At 37.1% G+C, this 17413-nt stretch overlaps 1 protein-coding gene across 1 annotated transcript in view; it reads right to left on the bottom strand.

Moving 5' to 3' along the window:
• Window positions 1-17413, bottom strand: part of LOC107674351 (GRIP1-associated protein 1-like) — a 49462-nt gene that overhangs the window by 3403 nt on the left and 28646 nt on the right. Inside the window, exons 26-27 of the mRNA XM_016468307.1 lie at window positions 15989-16102; window positions 5996-6165 (exon numbers count right to left, since the gene is read on the bottom strand). Coding sequence (XP_016323793.1) covers window positions 5996-6165; window positions 15989-16102 — 284 coding nt within the window. The remainder of the gene's footprint in view (window positions 1-5995; window positions 6166-15988; window positions 16103-17413) is intronic.

Genomic DNA, 17413 nt, shown 5'->3' with positions numbered 1-17413 from the left:
TTTCTATTCTAACCCTTTAACCCAATTTTGCTTCTCTGCTTGCGATTAGATCATTTTAAGCCGCTAAACTCAGGGAAAGGTTTCAGTCCAATGATCCAGTATGCATGCATTCAAACAATCCGTCCAAAACAGCGCTAATATAAAGGAAACCAGGCTGATTACATCAGAGATTGCAGAGAGAACAGATACTCGCAAGCGTTTTAAGTGAATTATTCATTCCAGTGTGTTTCGCTTTAAAACACGAGCTCTGTCATATTCTGTGATTGTCTCTGAAGATCGCGAGCCCTCACACGGCATGCTGTGTGAAGTACAGATTGTCAACACATCCCACCCGTATGGCCAGATGAGACGCAAACTACGTTTTCTCGACTGGATAACCAGTCTCCCTAGTAAAGTTTTGATGGATGAAGACTGCAATCAAGGTAAAGACGATTGCGGCGGCGTACAGGAGTCGTACAGTAAGCACGCGTGAGTCCGTTATATTAATGCGTGTATGAGTGCTCTTGACGCACTGATCACACATTGTATTTATGCACAGGCACAGACATTTCCGTACATTCATGTTGTTTCCACACACATTCACGATAATGTTTTGATTTGTCATGTTTATGTTGCTGTGTTTAGTTATACTGAATGGATCCATAGATATTAGTATATATGCAGTCAGTAGGCGGTTGGTTTAGGATTTTTTTCAGTAGCCCCTCACTGCAGAACACAAGATCCAGTGGGAGTGGTTGGATCCACATCTAGCGTGTGGAGATTGGTAGGTTTAGGGGTGGAGATGGGTGGGTTTAGGGATCAGGGAGTGGAGATGGGTAGGTTTAGGGATCAGGGGGTAGAGACGGGTAGGTTTAGGTATATTTAAGGTGGGAGGAGTTGGATCTGGATCCAACCTCGCCCCCTGGATCTTGTGTTCTGAAGTGAGGACCATCTCCAATTTCTAACAAATATTTTCAACTGTTAATCATTTTTAAACATTTAAACCAGGCAGGGTTAACAATAGTACTCAGCACTGATTACTGTCAGACTTTCACTGCCTTTTACTTTGAGGTCATTGAGATCAAGTTATATATACATAATAAATATACACAGCACACACACATATATTATGTAAACAAAAAGTTTTATTTTGGATGCGATTAATCGCAATTAATCGTTGCCCAGCACTAATATAAATACATTAAAATTAGGGGTGTCAATTTAACGTGTTAATGTAATTAATTAGTTATGGAAAAAAAGCTGCATTATAATTTTTAACCAAGCCGCAACATTCTCGTCTCTCTCTTGAAACCAACATGTAAGCGACTTAAACTGCAATTCATCGACTGGCCACTAAAGACTGGCTCCAAAAGGGAGTCAATCCCATAGATTGATTTATTTTCAAGGCTTCAAAAATGCTCTTCAGACACCTACGGGTGACATCACGGACACTACATACATGTTTTTTTACAGTCTATTGCCGCTTTTCCACTGCATGGTACGGCTCGATACGGTTCACTTTTGGGGGGTTTTCCACTGGGTACAGTACCTGGTACCTGGTACTTTTTTTAGTACCACTTCGGAGAGGAGCGGATCCAGCGAGAGCTTGATGGGGCGACGCGGAATGAAAAAGTTTTTTTTAGGAGTCGTGGTAGTGGAGGCGGGGCAACTATAACGACATGTGAATAATCCTGCCCACTTTAAAGCGCTACTGAACTGCAGTGGAAACGCAAACCGTGCCGAGCCGTGCCGTACTGAGCCGTGCCGAGCCGAGTTGTACCACGCAGTGGAAAAGCGCCATATGTGTAACAAAGTCAGAGATCAGGAAGGAAGAGGACGGGGTCGGCTTGACTGCTACTGGTGGTTTTATTTAGTTTTCAGTAAACAAACAGAACATCGCTCTACCAGCACTCAATATAACACAGTGCATAAGCAATATAAACTTGGGGCTCTCAAGAGCACATAGTTTCCACGCACACACATCCACCAGTCAGCAGTCTGTCCCTCTCTGTCAGCTTCTCATTTACCAGTCTCTTTATGCAGTCTCTCCACGCCAATTACTGAAACAAGACACAGGTGTTTGTCATTTGCACTTGACCCACTTACTCACCGCTCGTCTCCTAACTCTCTCTCCCGCTGCAGACCTCGCTGAACCACACCCCCCTCGCCACACTATTTTTTTTAACGCAATTAACGTACCCTCCCTGCCCCACATACGTCATCTTACATTTCATAAGATGTGTTAGATTTGAAGCGGCGCTGTGCATACAGATGATCAATGTTTGACATCACAGTACCACGAGGGGGTTAAATGTCACTTCGATATCATGACTTTCAGCCTTTTACAATTAACAGGGGCTGGTTGCATAAACTGCTTAGACTAGACTTAAAAGGTTAGTCATCTAATTTGTTTTCCTCAATACTGCTCATATCTTTTTAAAGTCAGTTACAAAAAGGTAGATTGGCCCAATTTGAATCCGAAAAGTAAGACTGATTACCTCTTGGCTAACTGCTAGTTGGTCAAACTAGTTCTTAAGACACAGTCTTAACATTGTGGCTACAGTTATGCAATTGGACCCAGGGGACATATGTATCTTAGAGTCATTTGTCTTTGACTTGTAAAGTGGCATCAGTGTCATATTAACTTCAATGCTTTACTTTGCAAGGGCTTTGATGGTGTGATGAGCACCATGAGAGACAGAGAAATGGACATTCAGAGAGAGAAAAACAGGAAGTTTTCGAGCATGTCTTGAACTGCTGTAGATCCATATTTTTCTCATCTCGCCTGCAGGAAAAATGAACGCTTAATCAGCTGTTAACGAGCTAGACACATCATGGGCGCTCACTGCTGCAGCAGCCTGCCGGATCGTTTTCCACTGTGTTGCTGTATTGAACACCATCCACAACAACACAAGCTGCAGCAACACGTTTAAGTGCATGTAATCCAAAGCATGAAGATGACTAAAAATTCAATTATCATAATGATATATACATTGTTAAGGCATTTAGCTATGAAGCACCACTACAAAATAACTACATTTAGTAATGATAATAATCAAATAAAACTATTCCTCTTCCAACTAAAGCAGAGTGAGTGTTTACAGGTGTGTGCATATTATAGCTTCAAAAGTGGCTCAACCAAACAGATTTGAAACTATCCGTTTAAGCGTCAAACTGCAAACATGACAAGTGCTAAAGTTGACCAGATTTAATCTTTCATACGCTTCTCAAGATGTTTGTGAATCAATTTTAAAAGGTTTGTGTTGCAGGGAACTTTCTGGTCTTAGTTATGGACAAGCTTTGCAGAGGGATCGTCACCCCATCTTGGTCTTAGTTTGCATCGTTTGTCTTTGCCAAGGTTACGGCAGGGTGTTTTTGTAACCTACAACCCCCCCTGGGCACCAACACACACACACACAAGATGCACTCCACCATCATCCAGACTGTCTTTGGGCCTCACATCGGCTCAAACACCCCCTCAGTAAGGATTTTATTCGCATTCACAAAACAGAGCACCATGCATCACACATTGGTGCATTAATAAAGAATGTAACTAATGTGAAGTGTAACTAAACATAACGTCTCTGAACGTGGCTCATCCAGTCAAATGTATAATGTATTACTGTTGCGAGTCTTTTGTTTTTAACTCGTTTTTGCACTGATTTTGCATTTGATATGAATAGTCTTCTAGTTTGCATCCATCCAGTTCCATATAAACAGATGAATGAAATGAGGCACTTTTCATTTGTTATGTATTTAAATCACTGGATTATACAAAAATAAATTTTACTAGATGGTTATGTAATCTTTACGACATTTTTGGGTTTAGTTTCCAGCCAAAAATATTACATTACATACATGTATGCATGCATTTTAGCAGCGCTGATGGCAAAGGTGAATTTTCAGCAGCTGTTACTTCAGTTTTCAGTGTCACATGATCCTTTAGAAGTCATTTTATTATGCTGATTTGGTGCTCAAGAAACATTTCTTATTATAAATGTTGAAAACAGTTTTCGCTGCTTAATGTTTTTGTGAAAACCGTAATACACTACAATTCAAAAGTCTAGTGTAACATTTAAAAAAATAAACTAATACTTTTCAGCAAGGATGCGTTAAATTGATCAAAAGTGGCAGTAAAGACATTTATAATGTTACAGAAGATTACTATTTCAAATAAATGCTCTTCTTTTGAACTTTCTATTCATCAAAGAATCCTGAAAAAATTTATGTTTCTACAAAAATATTAAGCAGCAAAATGTTTCTATATTGACAATAATAAGATCCATCATTAATAAATCATCACCAATAATAATTGATAATAACTGAGCAGCAAATCATCATATTTGAATGATTTCTGAAGTATTGTGACATGAAGACTGAAGTAATGGCTGCTGAAAATTCAGCTTTGCATCACAGGAACAAATTACGTTCTAAAATATATTCAAATAGAAGACAGTTCTTTAAGTTGTAATAATCTCTCACAATATTACTGTTTTTACCTATTTTTATATTAAATAAATGCAGCTTGGTGAGTATAAGAGACTATAATATTATAGCACATAATTATAGTTTTTAATATAATTCAAACAAACCAACACATGGCTTCACTACAGGAACAAATCACCCATTAACGATGTGCGGCTCTGGAAATATCAAGAGGGGTGTGAGAGGTTAATTGTCATTCAGGATTCTTTGATGAATAAAAAGTTTAAAAGAACAGCATTTATTCAAAATATACATCTTTTCTAACGATATAAATCTTTGCTATCACTTCTTAATTTAACGCATCCTTGCTGAATAAAAGTTGTAATTTCTTTCAAAAAAAGAAAGAATAAAAATGTACTGACCCCAAACTTTTGAACTGTAGTGTATATTCTTAGAAAAGATTTCCATTTTAAATAAATGCTCTTCTTTTTAACTTTTTATTCATCAAAGAATCCTGAAAAAAAGTATCACAGGTTCCAAAAAAATATTAAGCAGCACAATAGTTTCCAGCACTGATAATAAATCAGCATGTTAGAATGATTTCTGAAGGATCATGTGACACTGAAGACTGGAGTAATGATGCTGAAAAATCAGCTTTGCATCACAGAAATAAATTCGATTTTAATCTATATTAAAATAGAAAAACGTTATTTTACATCATAATAATATTTCACAATATTACATTTTTTCCTGTATTTTTGATCAAATAAATGCAGCCTTGATGAGCATAAGAAACTCCTTTAAAAACATTAAAAATAGTTCTGATCCCAAACTTTTGACCAGTAGTATGTATATATATATATATATATATATATATACAGTCGTGATCAGAATTATTGGCAGCCTTGGTAACATTGTTAATCATGTTGATCTTTTATTTTAAAAATTCACATAAATCTAACCTTTCATTGGAGAGATATTTTACTCATAAGAATTTCTAGGGGTGCCAATAATTGTGTCCAATGTGTATTTGAGAAAAACATTTATTTCAAAATGAGATTTTCCCCCATTTTCAATTGTTTTAGTTCAATGAAAGGTTAGATATTTGTGATTTTTTTTTTAAATAAAAGATCAAAATGATTAACAATGCCGATTTATTTTCACAGCCTTCTTTGATCATATTTACCAAGGGTACCAATAATTCTGACCATGACTGTATATATATATTATAGAAACAAAATAAAACAAAATAAAAACACAATAGTTTATTCACATAAAAATTTCAATGGATGTTGTATGTTAAATGGTTTGAGCTGCCTTAATTGCAGAACATAAAAAAATAAAAAGGGAGAGAAATTCCAATACAGTGCTGTCTTAAACTTAAAATAGTGGGACAGGAGTAGAATTTTTTTATTTTGTTGTGATGTTCAAATTCTGATATCTACTAAGCTTTTTTGAAGCTCTGTGGGCACGGTTTCCATGTGGGTTTATAACTGTCTTTCAAAAGTAGGTTTTATGGCTAACCTTAACTGACCTTGACCATAAAAGCTTGTCTTTCCCATCCCAAATGGCTGGCCTTCCCTCTCTTTACCTTCTGTAGGTGCATGTTCTTTGTCAGTTGCTCTTCCAGCATGTTCTGCAGCTTTTTGTTCATCTCACGCAGGTTCTCGTCTCCAGGTTTTACCAAGTCCCTCAGCACAGAACTCAAACCTCCACGTTCACCCTGAGCACCATGGGCCACCGCACCTCCTCCGGATACATCTGAGAGAAAGAGAGAGGAAAAAGGTGCAATTTTAGAGATGGCAAACATTCTATCACTCCGACTTGTGCTTTTTAACCATGTTTTCTCCAGTAATGCTTCAACATCCATGAATAAAGATGATCTCTATCAGGGGGCCATTAGTGTCTGCTGAGTGAATACAGAGTGCTTGCGTTTGGAGGAAAGCATTTCGAATGGCTCTCGCCTCACACGCCACAACATTGATGAGCACCTCGAGTGCAATCATCCGCAGGTTTGACAAAAAGTTGTGCACGTCTTAAAGCTGGCAAATAAACAACGCTGCACATTCACGAGAGCCGCCGAGAATGAATTCTAGCTTTCAGGAAATTCAAACCCCGGTTAAGGTAGAGAGAATGACAGTAAGGATGGAGTCAAATTAAAGGCAGCACAACAAAGTCTGTCGACAGGGTTCATGACAGTAACACGCAACCACGGAAGTGACCGTAAGCAGGGGACATCGGTGTGGGGTTGTAACTGGACAAGGTTGTGTGTTAAAAAATGAAAGATGTTGCTTAATTGATGATTAATGGAGGCAAGAGAGCAGAAGTGCTGAGATACTGGGTTGCCTGCTTAAAGCCAGGCTACTAAGATGTTGTCAGGTTCCTAGTGAACTGTCAGATAGTTTAGTGGAGTTTTTCCTCTGAGGGAGGACAGGGAATCGAGCTGGCCAGCCTCTGCGTGTCAAGGGCAAAAGCAATAAGTTCGATCGGGATGCTTCTTTCTCGGTTTTCACTTCATATGTGTGAGTGGAGACATTCAAGGTCAGCTCAGCAGTGTGTCCCTAAACGGTGCTGTCAAATAACCTCTTACACCTGTGGTCTGATGATGGAGCACATGGGAAATGTGACACTTCCTGCGGGTGTTTAAATGCAGTTTCCAAATAAAATCTCTGTGGAGGCAAATACATGTTTTATTATGTTAAAAAAGACATTGGGCTATAGTCAGTTTTACTAAATGAACACATCTTTGTTAACTTAAATAAAAATAAAAATAATTTAAACAAAGTAATATATAAACAGAACAATAAAAAAGATGAATTACAAATAAATAAATAAATAAATAAATAACTGAAAAACTGAAAATAAAATACATTTTATGACTCCAAAACTAACATAAAATAGAAATAGAAAATAGGGGGATAGAAAATATAGTAAAGAAATTTTACGCACCTATATAAATTATATCAGTTAACACACTAACTTACTAAAATTCAAACAAATTAAAATCTGATGAAACAAATATAATGTTAGAATAACATTTTAAAAATTTATATTTTTTTAAACATCATTTACTTTTCAAAACAGTACAAATAGCAAAAGTACAAATACTAAGTAGGTACAAAAAAGTAGTTTTAAACTTTAACCTTAAATTTCTAAATAAATATAAAGTCTATAAAACAAAAATATAAAATAAAATAAAAAAACAAAAATTTATAATAAAAAATAATAATAATTTAAAATTGATGCTGTATGCTGTATGAATTAAAAAAAAATTGATGCTGTATGCTGTATGAATAAAATAAAAATGTATAAGATAAAATAAAATATATTTGTGCTGTAGTAAAATAAAAAAATAAAATATATTTATGTTGTAGTAAGTGGTTCGGACTGCAATGATGCCATGGACAGAAGCACAATTTTGTTGAAGAATCAAACTAAAACGAAGCAAGAGAGTTAAAAATAAAAATAAATTAAAAAAACAGAAAAAGGAAACTACAGTGGGTAGAGAAAAGAATCACTTTAGTAATTAAAAAGAACAGATTATATACGTTTAATTAAGCGATGCACAGTAACCTGAAGTTGCTTAAGCGACTGTGACCTGTTCTCAAGACAGACCATGTCACAGTTAGCTGAAGAACTTGCATTGTTACATCACAGTATATTAGTCTAAGCAGTAAGCACTAGCAATCTCACGCCTCTTTAACCTTATTAGATTGGCGCAAGAATAGTGTATATGTGTGGCTAACAGTAGAGCCTCACACGTGTTCAACATTAGCGTAGCAAACGAGCATTGCCGGTCGCGGTGAGCCAATGCCATAGCCCAGAACTACGAAAATGAAGTAGAACGTGATGCAGTGCTAATTGAGATGTTAACTTCACCCCCCAGAGGCCTGTTCAACCTTTGAATGCATGGCGTTAAGCGTTGAAGGCCATGAATGAATTCATTTGCCTCGCCCCTGAAGCCTGACAGTAAACACCACAAGGTGCAAAGCGCAGTCTTTGCTCTTTATCTGGACTATAAGATAATTAACCTTGTCTACTTACCACAGAAGCATAGAATGAACACTATGACCGGTGAATATTTGCAGCTTTAAAACTTCAAATGCATACAGTATTGCTGCGTTTTATGGTTAACGAAAACATATAACTTAAAAACCATGCGAAAACATCTTTGAATAAAAATTATAAAAAATAAAATGAAAACAAAAACTATAATATAAATAGGAAAAACTGAAATTACTTAAAGATACAAATTTTCATGACTCTGAACCCAACTAAAATAAAACAAAAATGGCCACAAATTAATTGTAGGGTTTTATATATGGTATCTTATAAAACTAAAGGCTGTTACAACCCGCCTGCATAAAACAAGAAAATGCCACTGGATAGCAATAACATTAGACTGCGGTGAAATATTTTATGGTATTAAACGCTTTAAATGACACCAGTTAGCGCAACAATTTAACACACTACAACGAAAACTAAATAAACAAACTAGACAATTAAAAAACAAATGATAAAATAAAAAATAAAAACTACACTAAATTGAAAGGACAAATTACTAAACAACATTTTTTTTAACTATAATAACTCTGACGCAACTATAATGGAAAGGAGATTGCGTAAAATTAGCAATTGAATGTCCTACTATTGAACCTTTTTTTTTTTTTCAAACTTGTGTCCTTTTCCAATATCCACTGCTTAGCATAGCAGCCAAATAGCCCATTACAACCAATGCATTGCTTCATTAGAATTCTATTAACATCTACAGTAGGGAAATCACAGGCTTCATCTTGTGATGTTGCAGTGTCTCCTTTCACCATGCCGTAATTCCCTCCCAGTACGAATAACTCGCGCTGAAGTTAATGCATTGACTCTTTAGGGAACAAGACCAGCAAATCCTTCGACGGCTACATAAATTTTTGTGCTAATGACATAGCAAATGGAAAAACGCACACCTGTCTGTAACCAGTAATTCTTCCATATTGATCAGTGTCATTAATTCAAATTTGCTGGAGCGTAGGGGCAAGGATTCTATGGAGACGCTTTGATAAATCCACAAAGGAGATTTACAAAGAGGACTCCCTGCTCTAATGGCTGGAAAATGCTGGGCCAATGGCTTTCAAAGATGTGGAATGGCGCCAGGCACTCTCGCAGACAGAGTTCCGCTGCAGGACCAGCAGGGGATGTGAACCTAAGAAGCCAAGTCACGGAAGCAAATGAAGACGAGGAATGGAAAGTACACTGAAGGCACGCAGATGTTCCTGACTCACGACTCGGGAGATCCCTGATCACACGCTCGGCTGAACTACGTCAGAACAGTGCTGAGGTCACAACCTGCAGGACTTGACAGGGTTGTGCACCATTAAGAACTGAATTGAAAATGCCTTTTAAATTCCAATTCAGTTACGGACTATGAATTTTAATTTAGGTACCAATCAGGATGCAGAATTGCAACTTTGAAAGCAGGGGAGTAGAATTAACATTACCTGAAATTCAAAGGAAACTACAGTCGGAATTGAACAGAATTGGACAAGAAATTTTTAAATGTTGAAACCATTTTGGAAAAAGCTTCAAAAGACTTGAAATTAAAGGGGCCTTACAAATAGATAACACAGACAAATAAAATGATAGGCAGGCAGACAGACAGAACGATAGATAGAATGACTGAAGGATAGATACACAGAGACAGACAGACGGACAATTATATAGACTGAACGACAGATAGACCAACAGACAGACTGATAGACACAATGATAAACAGAACAACAGACAGACAGACTGATAGATCAATAGATAGAATTGCTTTGAACTGCAACTTATAGGGTATGGGCAATTTAATTCAAATTGTAAGTCATGAACTTGAAGGGAGCCAACTAGTCAACTCTGAATTCTGCACAACTATGGTACTTAAAGGGATAGTTCACCCAAAAATGAAAATTAGCCCATTATTTATTTACCCTCAAGCCATTCTAGGTGTATTTGACGTCCTTTTTTCAGATGAATCCAATCGGAGTTATATTAAAAATTGATTTTGATATTCCAAGCTGTTTAATGGCAGTCAGCGGGTGTTGCAGTGCATCAGTCCAAAAGAAGTGAAATAAAGCGCATCCATCCATAATAAAAAGTGCCTCACATGGCTCCGGGGGGTGAACAAAGGCCTCCTGTCGAAATCGATGCGTTTTTGTAAGAAAAATATCCATATTCAAAACGTAATAATCACTTTAATCTAGCTTGCCCCAACAGTTGTACATGGAAGCAGCTCCGGGAGTATGGCGTAAGATGTCGTCGTTGCACATGCGCCGGTGAGTCTCGTGAAAACCAACGTTTGTTTACAGGATCAAAGGAAGCAAAGTTTCCTTACTTTAGCAAAGGAAAACCAGTCTCCTCTTGGCTTATATCGAAATCCTCCGACATCCTTCTTTACAAATCCTTGTTTTGTACTTCTAATTCGTGACCGATGTTTTGTTTTGATCTCTCCCCTGCGCTTCCGCGTTTGTCACTTCTGAGCGGCACATGCGCAACGCCAACGTCCTTCGTCATCCGCCCGGAGCTCCTTCCGTGTACAACAGTGAGCGCAAGCTAGATTAAATTGATTATTACCTTTTAAATATTACAAAAACGCATCGATTCGCTACAGGAGGCCTATGTTCACCCCCCGGAGCTGTGTGAGGCACTTTTTATTATGGATGGATGGATGCGCTTTATTTCACTTCTTTTGGACTGATGCACTGTCACACCCGCTGACTGCCATTAAACAGCTTGGAAGATCAAAGACAATTTTTAATATAACTCCAACTGGATTCGTCTGAAAGAAGAAAGTCACATACACCTAGGATGCCTTGAGGGTGAGTAATTTATGGGCTAATTTTCATTTTTGGGTGAACTAACCCTTTAAGAGCAAAAAGGGTCTTCTGCATGTAAGAATAAAAAGATAAGTGAAGATAGTGATGTTACAGTGGAATATCACGCCAGCCAGAGCTTGGCCTTGAAGAATGTCCTCTTCAGGCTTTGAAGCACCAATGCAAGTTTCAAGATAACAGCAAGCATACAATTACCATGTGAACCCCACAGAAACACTGGCCACTTCTTAGCAAGCCTCACTGGGAATCTCCTCAGGCCGGGGCAGGAGTCAGCAGTCCTGAATCAGTCAAACTGGCAGATCCTGTACGGCGGCTGCGACCTTTCAGTCATCTCTCACTGGAGACACGGCACTTAACTGAAACCTCTGCCAGGGGGCAAACAGGAAATTTCATCTCAACAACAAGGATTCTTCCTGTTTGCAGCCATGTGTTATTCCCAGTTACAGATGTCACTCCTTCTTTCGAGGGATCTGTGTGGATATCGATGATCTGTTCTTCTCATATTTGTTCTTGCAACCTCGGCAAGTAGAGTGCCCATTAGCACCCACTCCCGGTGGTGTAATTCACTCTAAAGTGGACCAAATTTGCTTGTAGAGGGAAGTAAAATAATTCTGCTGTGACTCACACTCGCTCCCATTATCTCAGTGGGTTCTGGAGCTATAGGGCACGCGATAAGGATAGTTTCTTCCTTAAATGATGCAGCAGGGAGAGGCCGTAGTACACTGAAAGGTTAGCTTACTTCACGCTTCAGTAGAGGTCTAAAACAGGGTACAAGTAGGCAGGCAGAGGGTTTCCAGACTGCAGCAGCGTCTCACCCCAGCTGACTTCTTCCAGCAGCACTTAGGCGGAGCGAAGGCTGTGCACACGCGACTGCGGCATGTTGCTGAATAGCTGATTAGTGGAGGCTGCGCAAATAAACCATCCTACAGCTGTCTTACATCACACACATGCCAAGCTCTACAGAGAAACATTCATTTATAATTGCCTACCGCTGCTTAACGGCTGACATTTTCAGCATTTGTCCTAACGAATACTGGATGATCCTGGAGTTGCATTGCTGGGAATAAGTGCCTGAAATACAACAGAGGCATTTCCACAGTTGTGGGACTGATCTGCGCAATGCTGTAAAACTGTTGTGCCTTTTACAATCCGCAGTTTCTTCTATGCAATCCCTACTTTGAAGGGGAGAATGTGGCAGAATATTTTGGGAAGTGAAGGGTCAAGAATACCCCCAAGGTGGCATACATATGAGCCATCCTTGACTTGCCATTTCCTCGACAAATTGGCAAAAAATGGGAACCGCTACTGAATGAAACATTCATATATATTTGTCCACTGCTGCTTAATGGTTGCAATTTTCAGGATTTGTCTTAACGAATACGTAATTATCCTGGGGTTGCATTACTGGGAACATGTGCCTTGAAATACCGCAGAAGCGTTTCCATGTTTGTGGGACTAATTTACACAATGTCGCAATCCAACTGTTAATCCGCAGCATCTTCTATACAGTCCCCACTTTGAAGGGAAGAATACTGCAGAAAGTTCTGGCAAGTGAAGGGTCAACAATACCCCCAAGGTGGCATACATCTGGCTTATCTGAGGTGCTTCCTGACTTGCCATTTCCTCAACACACTGGTGACAACGGAAACCGCTACTGACTCAAAAGGCTACGTCTGAGATAAAATGTCGCACTGTTTCATTTGTTATATCACTGGCATGAATTTACGGCGAGCCGCACTTGGGTAAGTATAAAGTAAGAGGGAGGGGAGAGAGGACGGAGGAGAGGAGACAAGAGGGGTGCTCAGTCTTTCTGCTGCATTATTGAGGATGAGTGTTGGGTTCACTGAGGCATGTCGGCATTCTGAATCATTTACATCCTGCTAATGTCAGCTCTCATCTAGTGCTGCTACCTTCTGCATCCTTTCTTCATTTTTTTCTATGGAGTCTCCACCTCCCCATTTTTACATCTCCCTGGGACTATCCTCAATTATTGTAGGAGTAAATGGTTCACTTCCAATGCTATTCAGAAAGACTATACTGGTTAGACCTGAACCAGATGGAAACGGATAAACAGGAGACTTGCTGCCACATTAAAGATCACACTGGGCTGAGATGAAGAGTATAAATGGAATATGGCCACATGCATCATATTCTTTCAAAGTTTGTATTAATTTTAAAACTAAACAAAACATTGTTACCAAACATTCTTCTCAATTCTCACCTCTCTACGGATACCTTGTAATGGGCAAAAAAGTGTCTTTACACGAACACGCCTGTTTTGTGAGCTATCCCAACGCCCCAAAGGAGCAGAGATCTTAAACTTTTATAGGACAATATTTACAATTAGACGACACCAGCCTTAATGGAATCGAGTCTGCCATTAAATGTTAAATCAGTCAGTCATGAAATTAAAACAGGAGAACACATGGGGGGGAAAAGACAGGAAGATGCAACATTACCACCTCCACTCTGTTCGCAGTGAAACACAAGAGAAGCCTTGCTTTAAATGAGGCAAAAAAAAAGAAGTTTGAAATGATAACCACAGTCTCTTATGTTGTTGCAGGATGCAGATGAGCAAATGCAGTCTTTATGTACACCAATTTTATGTATTTATTCACCAGAAGCTTAATTAAGATTCTGCCTGTTTAGTTCAGAAAATCTTCATGGCTATGATGTCACAACCTCGAGCTCATTAACATATGACCCAGCTACATTCACACTTCTTTAGTATTCAGCTACTTTGCTTGGGCTGCTGAAAAACAGTATGAACTACTCAGGTTATTCAATCAGATTTAATTTACTTATACAAGTCTTAAAGGTGCAACAACAGCCCATTTGATTCAAAGGGGTCACAGAGAAGGTGGAAATCGGTCATGTGACACCTTGACAAACATCATAATGGACTGCAGAAGGGTGGATGGTAACACTTTACAACAAGCTCAATGTTCATTTATAAACATTATTTTTATTGCTAATTCATGTTTGTTCATAATACACTGGCTAATGCTAATTTATACAACTTGAAATGTTAAAATGTTTTAGTATATATAAAAAATAACATTAAGATTAATAAATGCTGTAAGTATTATTAATTTTTGGCTCATGATACCTAATGCATTGTTAACAAATTGAAACTTATTGTTAAGTGTTACAAAGAAAAAAAAATACAATTTTTAACAACTACACCTCAAATATACAAGTATAAAACAACTATAAAACTTTATTTAAGTCTAACTTTTACATAAATCTAAAGTTTCTGTTGGTGAACTAAGGATGGGCTTCCAGTTTGAGGCTCTATGGCAGTTGAAAAGTACCAGTGCCATTTTCTCAGGGGACTGAAATGTTTGTTTTCTTTGTGAGTTTGAGTGCAGAAATCCAGTGCTTTAGACCAAACTTCTATGAGAGAATCCCTGCCAATATTATTGAGTTTGACTGTTTTCATGCACACAAGCAAACCAAGCTGTCAAAAACTGCTCCGGATGTTTCCAAATTGTAAAAACGGGTCATGATGTGTCAGGAGTGTGTTCAGTCTGCTGGAAAAGTGACTTTTACTGAAATTTCACAAAGAAGGAGTGCTAAAGAGAGTTCATAGAAAGAGAGTTTATAGATATTTGTAATGTAGACATGCATTTTCTGTAAAGCTGCTTTGAAACAATGAGTATTGTGAAAAGCACTATACAAATAAATTTGAATTGAATTGAATTACTTCCTGTGCAACATCTATGACAATAAAGACAAATTTAAGGGAACATTCATTCAAAGTTATCGACCAACTGATTGATTACTACAGAAAATTACTTAAAATTGTCCCTCAGCTGTTTAAAGAAAAACTAGTACCAACATCTCTTTCAGAAATAGATGTGGCACTCAATGTTTTTGCTAACTACAACTAAAATAAAAAAATATGAAAAGTAATATTCGTTAACTGAAATAAAGCTGAAATAAAATATAAATATTACAAAAAAATAATTTAAATGACAACCAAATGAAACAATATATGTTGAAATTTGTGTCTGTAGCAAACAAATTTTGCTCTGCCTTGATAGATCTTGTACTAAATCCAGGTAATTTTGTTGAGCAAATATACTCCAAGACTGCATTTATGAAAAGATGCTTCCTCGTATCTTGCCATTAATTTGAGCACTCTCTCATTCAACTGCCAGAACACAGTCAATGTTCACTAAAAGTATAGACAGATTGTTCAATTCCAATCCATCAAAAGCAACACAGAAATAAAACAGTAGTCTGCACTCATATGTCCCTTACATTAAAAAAAAAAAGTTTATTATTATTTTCAGCTGCAAAGTGCCTTTTCAAAGAATACCTAAGAACTGTACAGACAGTGGCACCAAAATAGTGGCATTATAAATAGGGCCAATAAAACATGTAGTGGGAGATTATGCAAGTATGAGTGCATACATAAAAATAGAACAAAAAAAATACACACTGTACAATAAAAGAAGAAAATTATGAAATGTCTCTGCATCAGTCTAAACAGTCCTTTATTTTAAACAAACCTGTACTATTGAATAGCTTGGGGTCTTTTTCCACACGGACACAACAAAAGTGACAACCACATGTTTGATACTCCTTAGAATAAAAGCACAATCAGTATCACCTATCACCTGACCTCATCTGTAAACCTACACATCAGGTGCTTTCAGAAAACAAGTACGTCTGAGGCTGTGAAGAATGACAAAGAGGGAGAGAGAGACGCTTACCTCTTCGGCTGTCCATGACGTACGTCTCAATAATGGCACTCTTTTTACAGATGTCATCGGCCATTGAGGAGCAGCTGACCTCCAAATGTTTCACCTGAACAGAGAGCACAAAGATAAGATCTGCAATAAATTGCCACACGCAACAACCACACGAAAGTGTGATAAACTGATACGGAAGCACACAGGTGTGGACACTGTGATCACTGCCAATGCGATTGGTTTTATCTTTAGAAAAGGCTCTTTAAATTCATTCATTTTAGTCGATTTTGCTATAAATTAATATCACAATAATGTTAGTCTATTTAATTTGACTGAAAAGACATTATTTCAGCTATGTAAATTATCTTTACAATAATGTGAAAAAAAGTCTCGTCTGCTCATCAAAGCTGCATTTATTTGATCAAAAGTACAGTAAAAATAGTAATATTCTGAAATATTATTACAATTTAAAATAACTGTTGTTTTATTGGAATACATTTAAAATGTAATTTATTCCTGTGATGCAAAGCTGAATTTTCAGCATCATTAATCCAGTCTTCAGTGTCACGTGATCCTTCAGAAATCATTCTAACATGCTGATTTGCTGTGTAAGAAATATTATTTTTTTATTTTGATAAATGGTGAAAACTTTTTTTTTTTTTTTTATTATTGGAATTTTTGATTAATAGAAACTTTAAAAGAACAGCATTTATTTGAACATTTTCTAAAAGTTTTTACTGTCACTTTTACCCAATTTAATTTATCATTGATGAATAAAAGTATTAATTTCTTTGGAAAAAAAATATTGACTATCCCCAAACGGTAGCATATATGTATATAAAAAAAAAGAAATAAATAAAATATTAACTATATACATAGATAATATAAAAATTTTAATTAATATAATTTTAATTTAATTTAATTTAATTTAATTTTAAGAATTAATTTAATTATTTCCTGGTTAAATAAAGGTTAAATAAAAAATTAATTTAAACATGCATCATGCATCAAACATCAATTTAAACAAATGTATCAACTATTTTATATTTAATCTTAAGTTCACAAATGAAAAAAAAAAATGTCTAAAAGACATTTTATGAAATCCACATGATTTATGAAACAGCATATGAGTGGCACTGACATGTTTGAGTTTACAGTAATATGTCTCTTTGAAGCAGAAAGGGTGATGTAACTTGTCAAAGCCCTAACTACATATTTCCATTCCAATAGTTACTAACCAAGATTTAAAATGTGGAAACATCAATATCTGCATGCATATTTCATGATCCAAAGACACAATTCAGCACTTACAGCCCCCTATGGAGCACACAGCAGAACTGGCCAGGTGAAGGTTTGGTGCAGTACTGCAAACCTGGGCTGTTCCACGAGAGTTCAACTTTTCCTAGTAACATGAGACTACAATGAAGGTTAAAACGTCATACCTTC

This window comes from Sinocyclocheilus anshuiensis, unplaced genomic scaffold, assembly GCF_001515605.1.
Source record: "Sinocyclocheilus anshuiensis isolate Anshui unplaced genomic scaffold, SAMN03320099.WGS_v1.1 scaffold188, whole genome shotgun sequence".
NCBI lineage: Eukaryota > Metazoa > Chordata > Actinopteri > Cypriniformes > Cyprinidae > Sinocyclocheilus > Sinocyclocheilus anshuiensis.
This window is presented reverse-complemented; position numbering and strand designations above follow the sequence as displayed.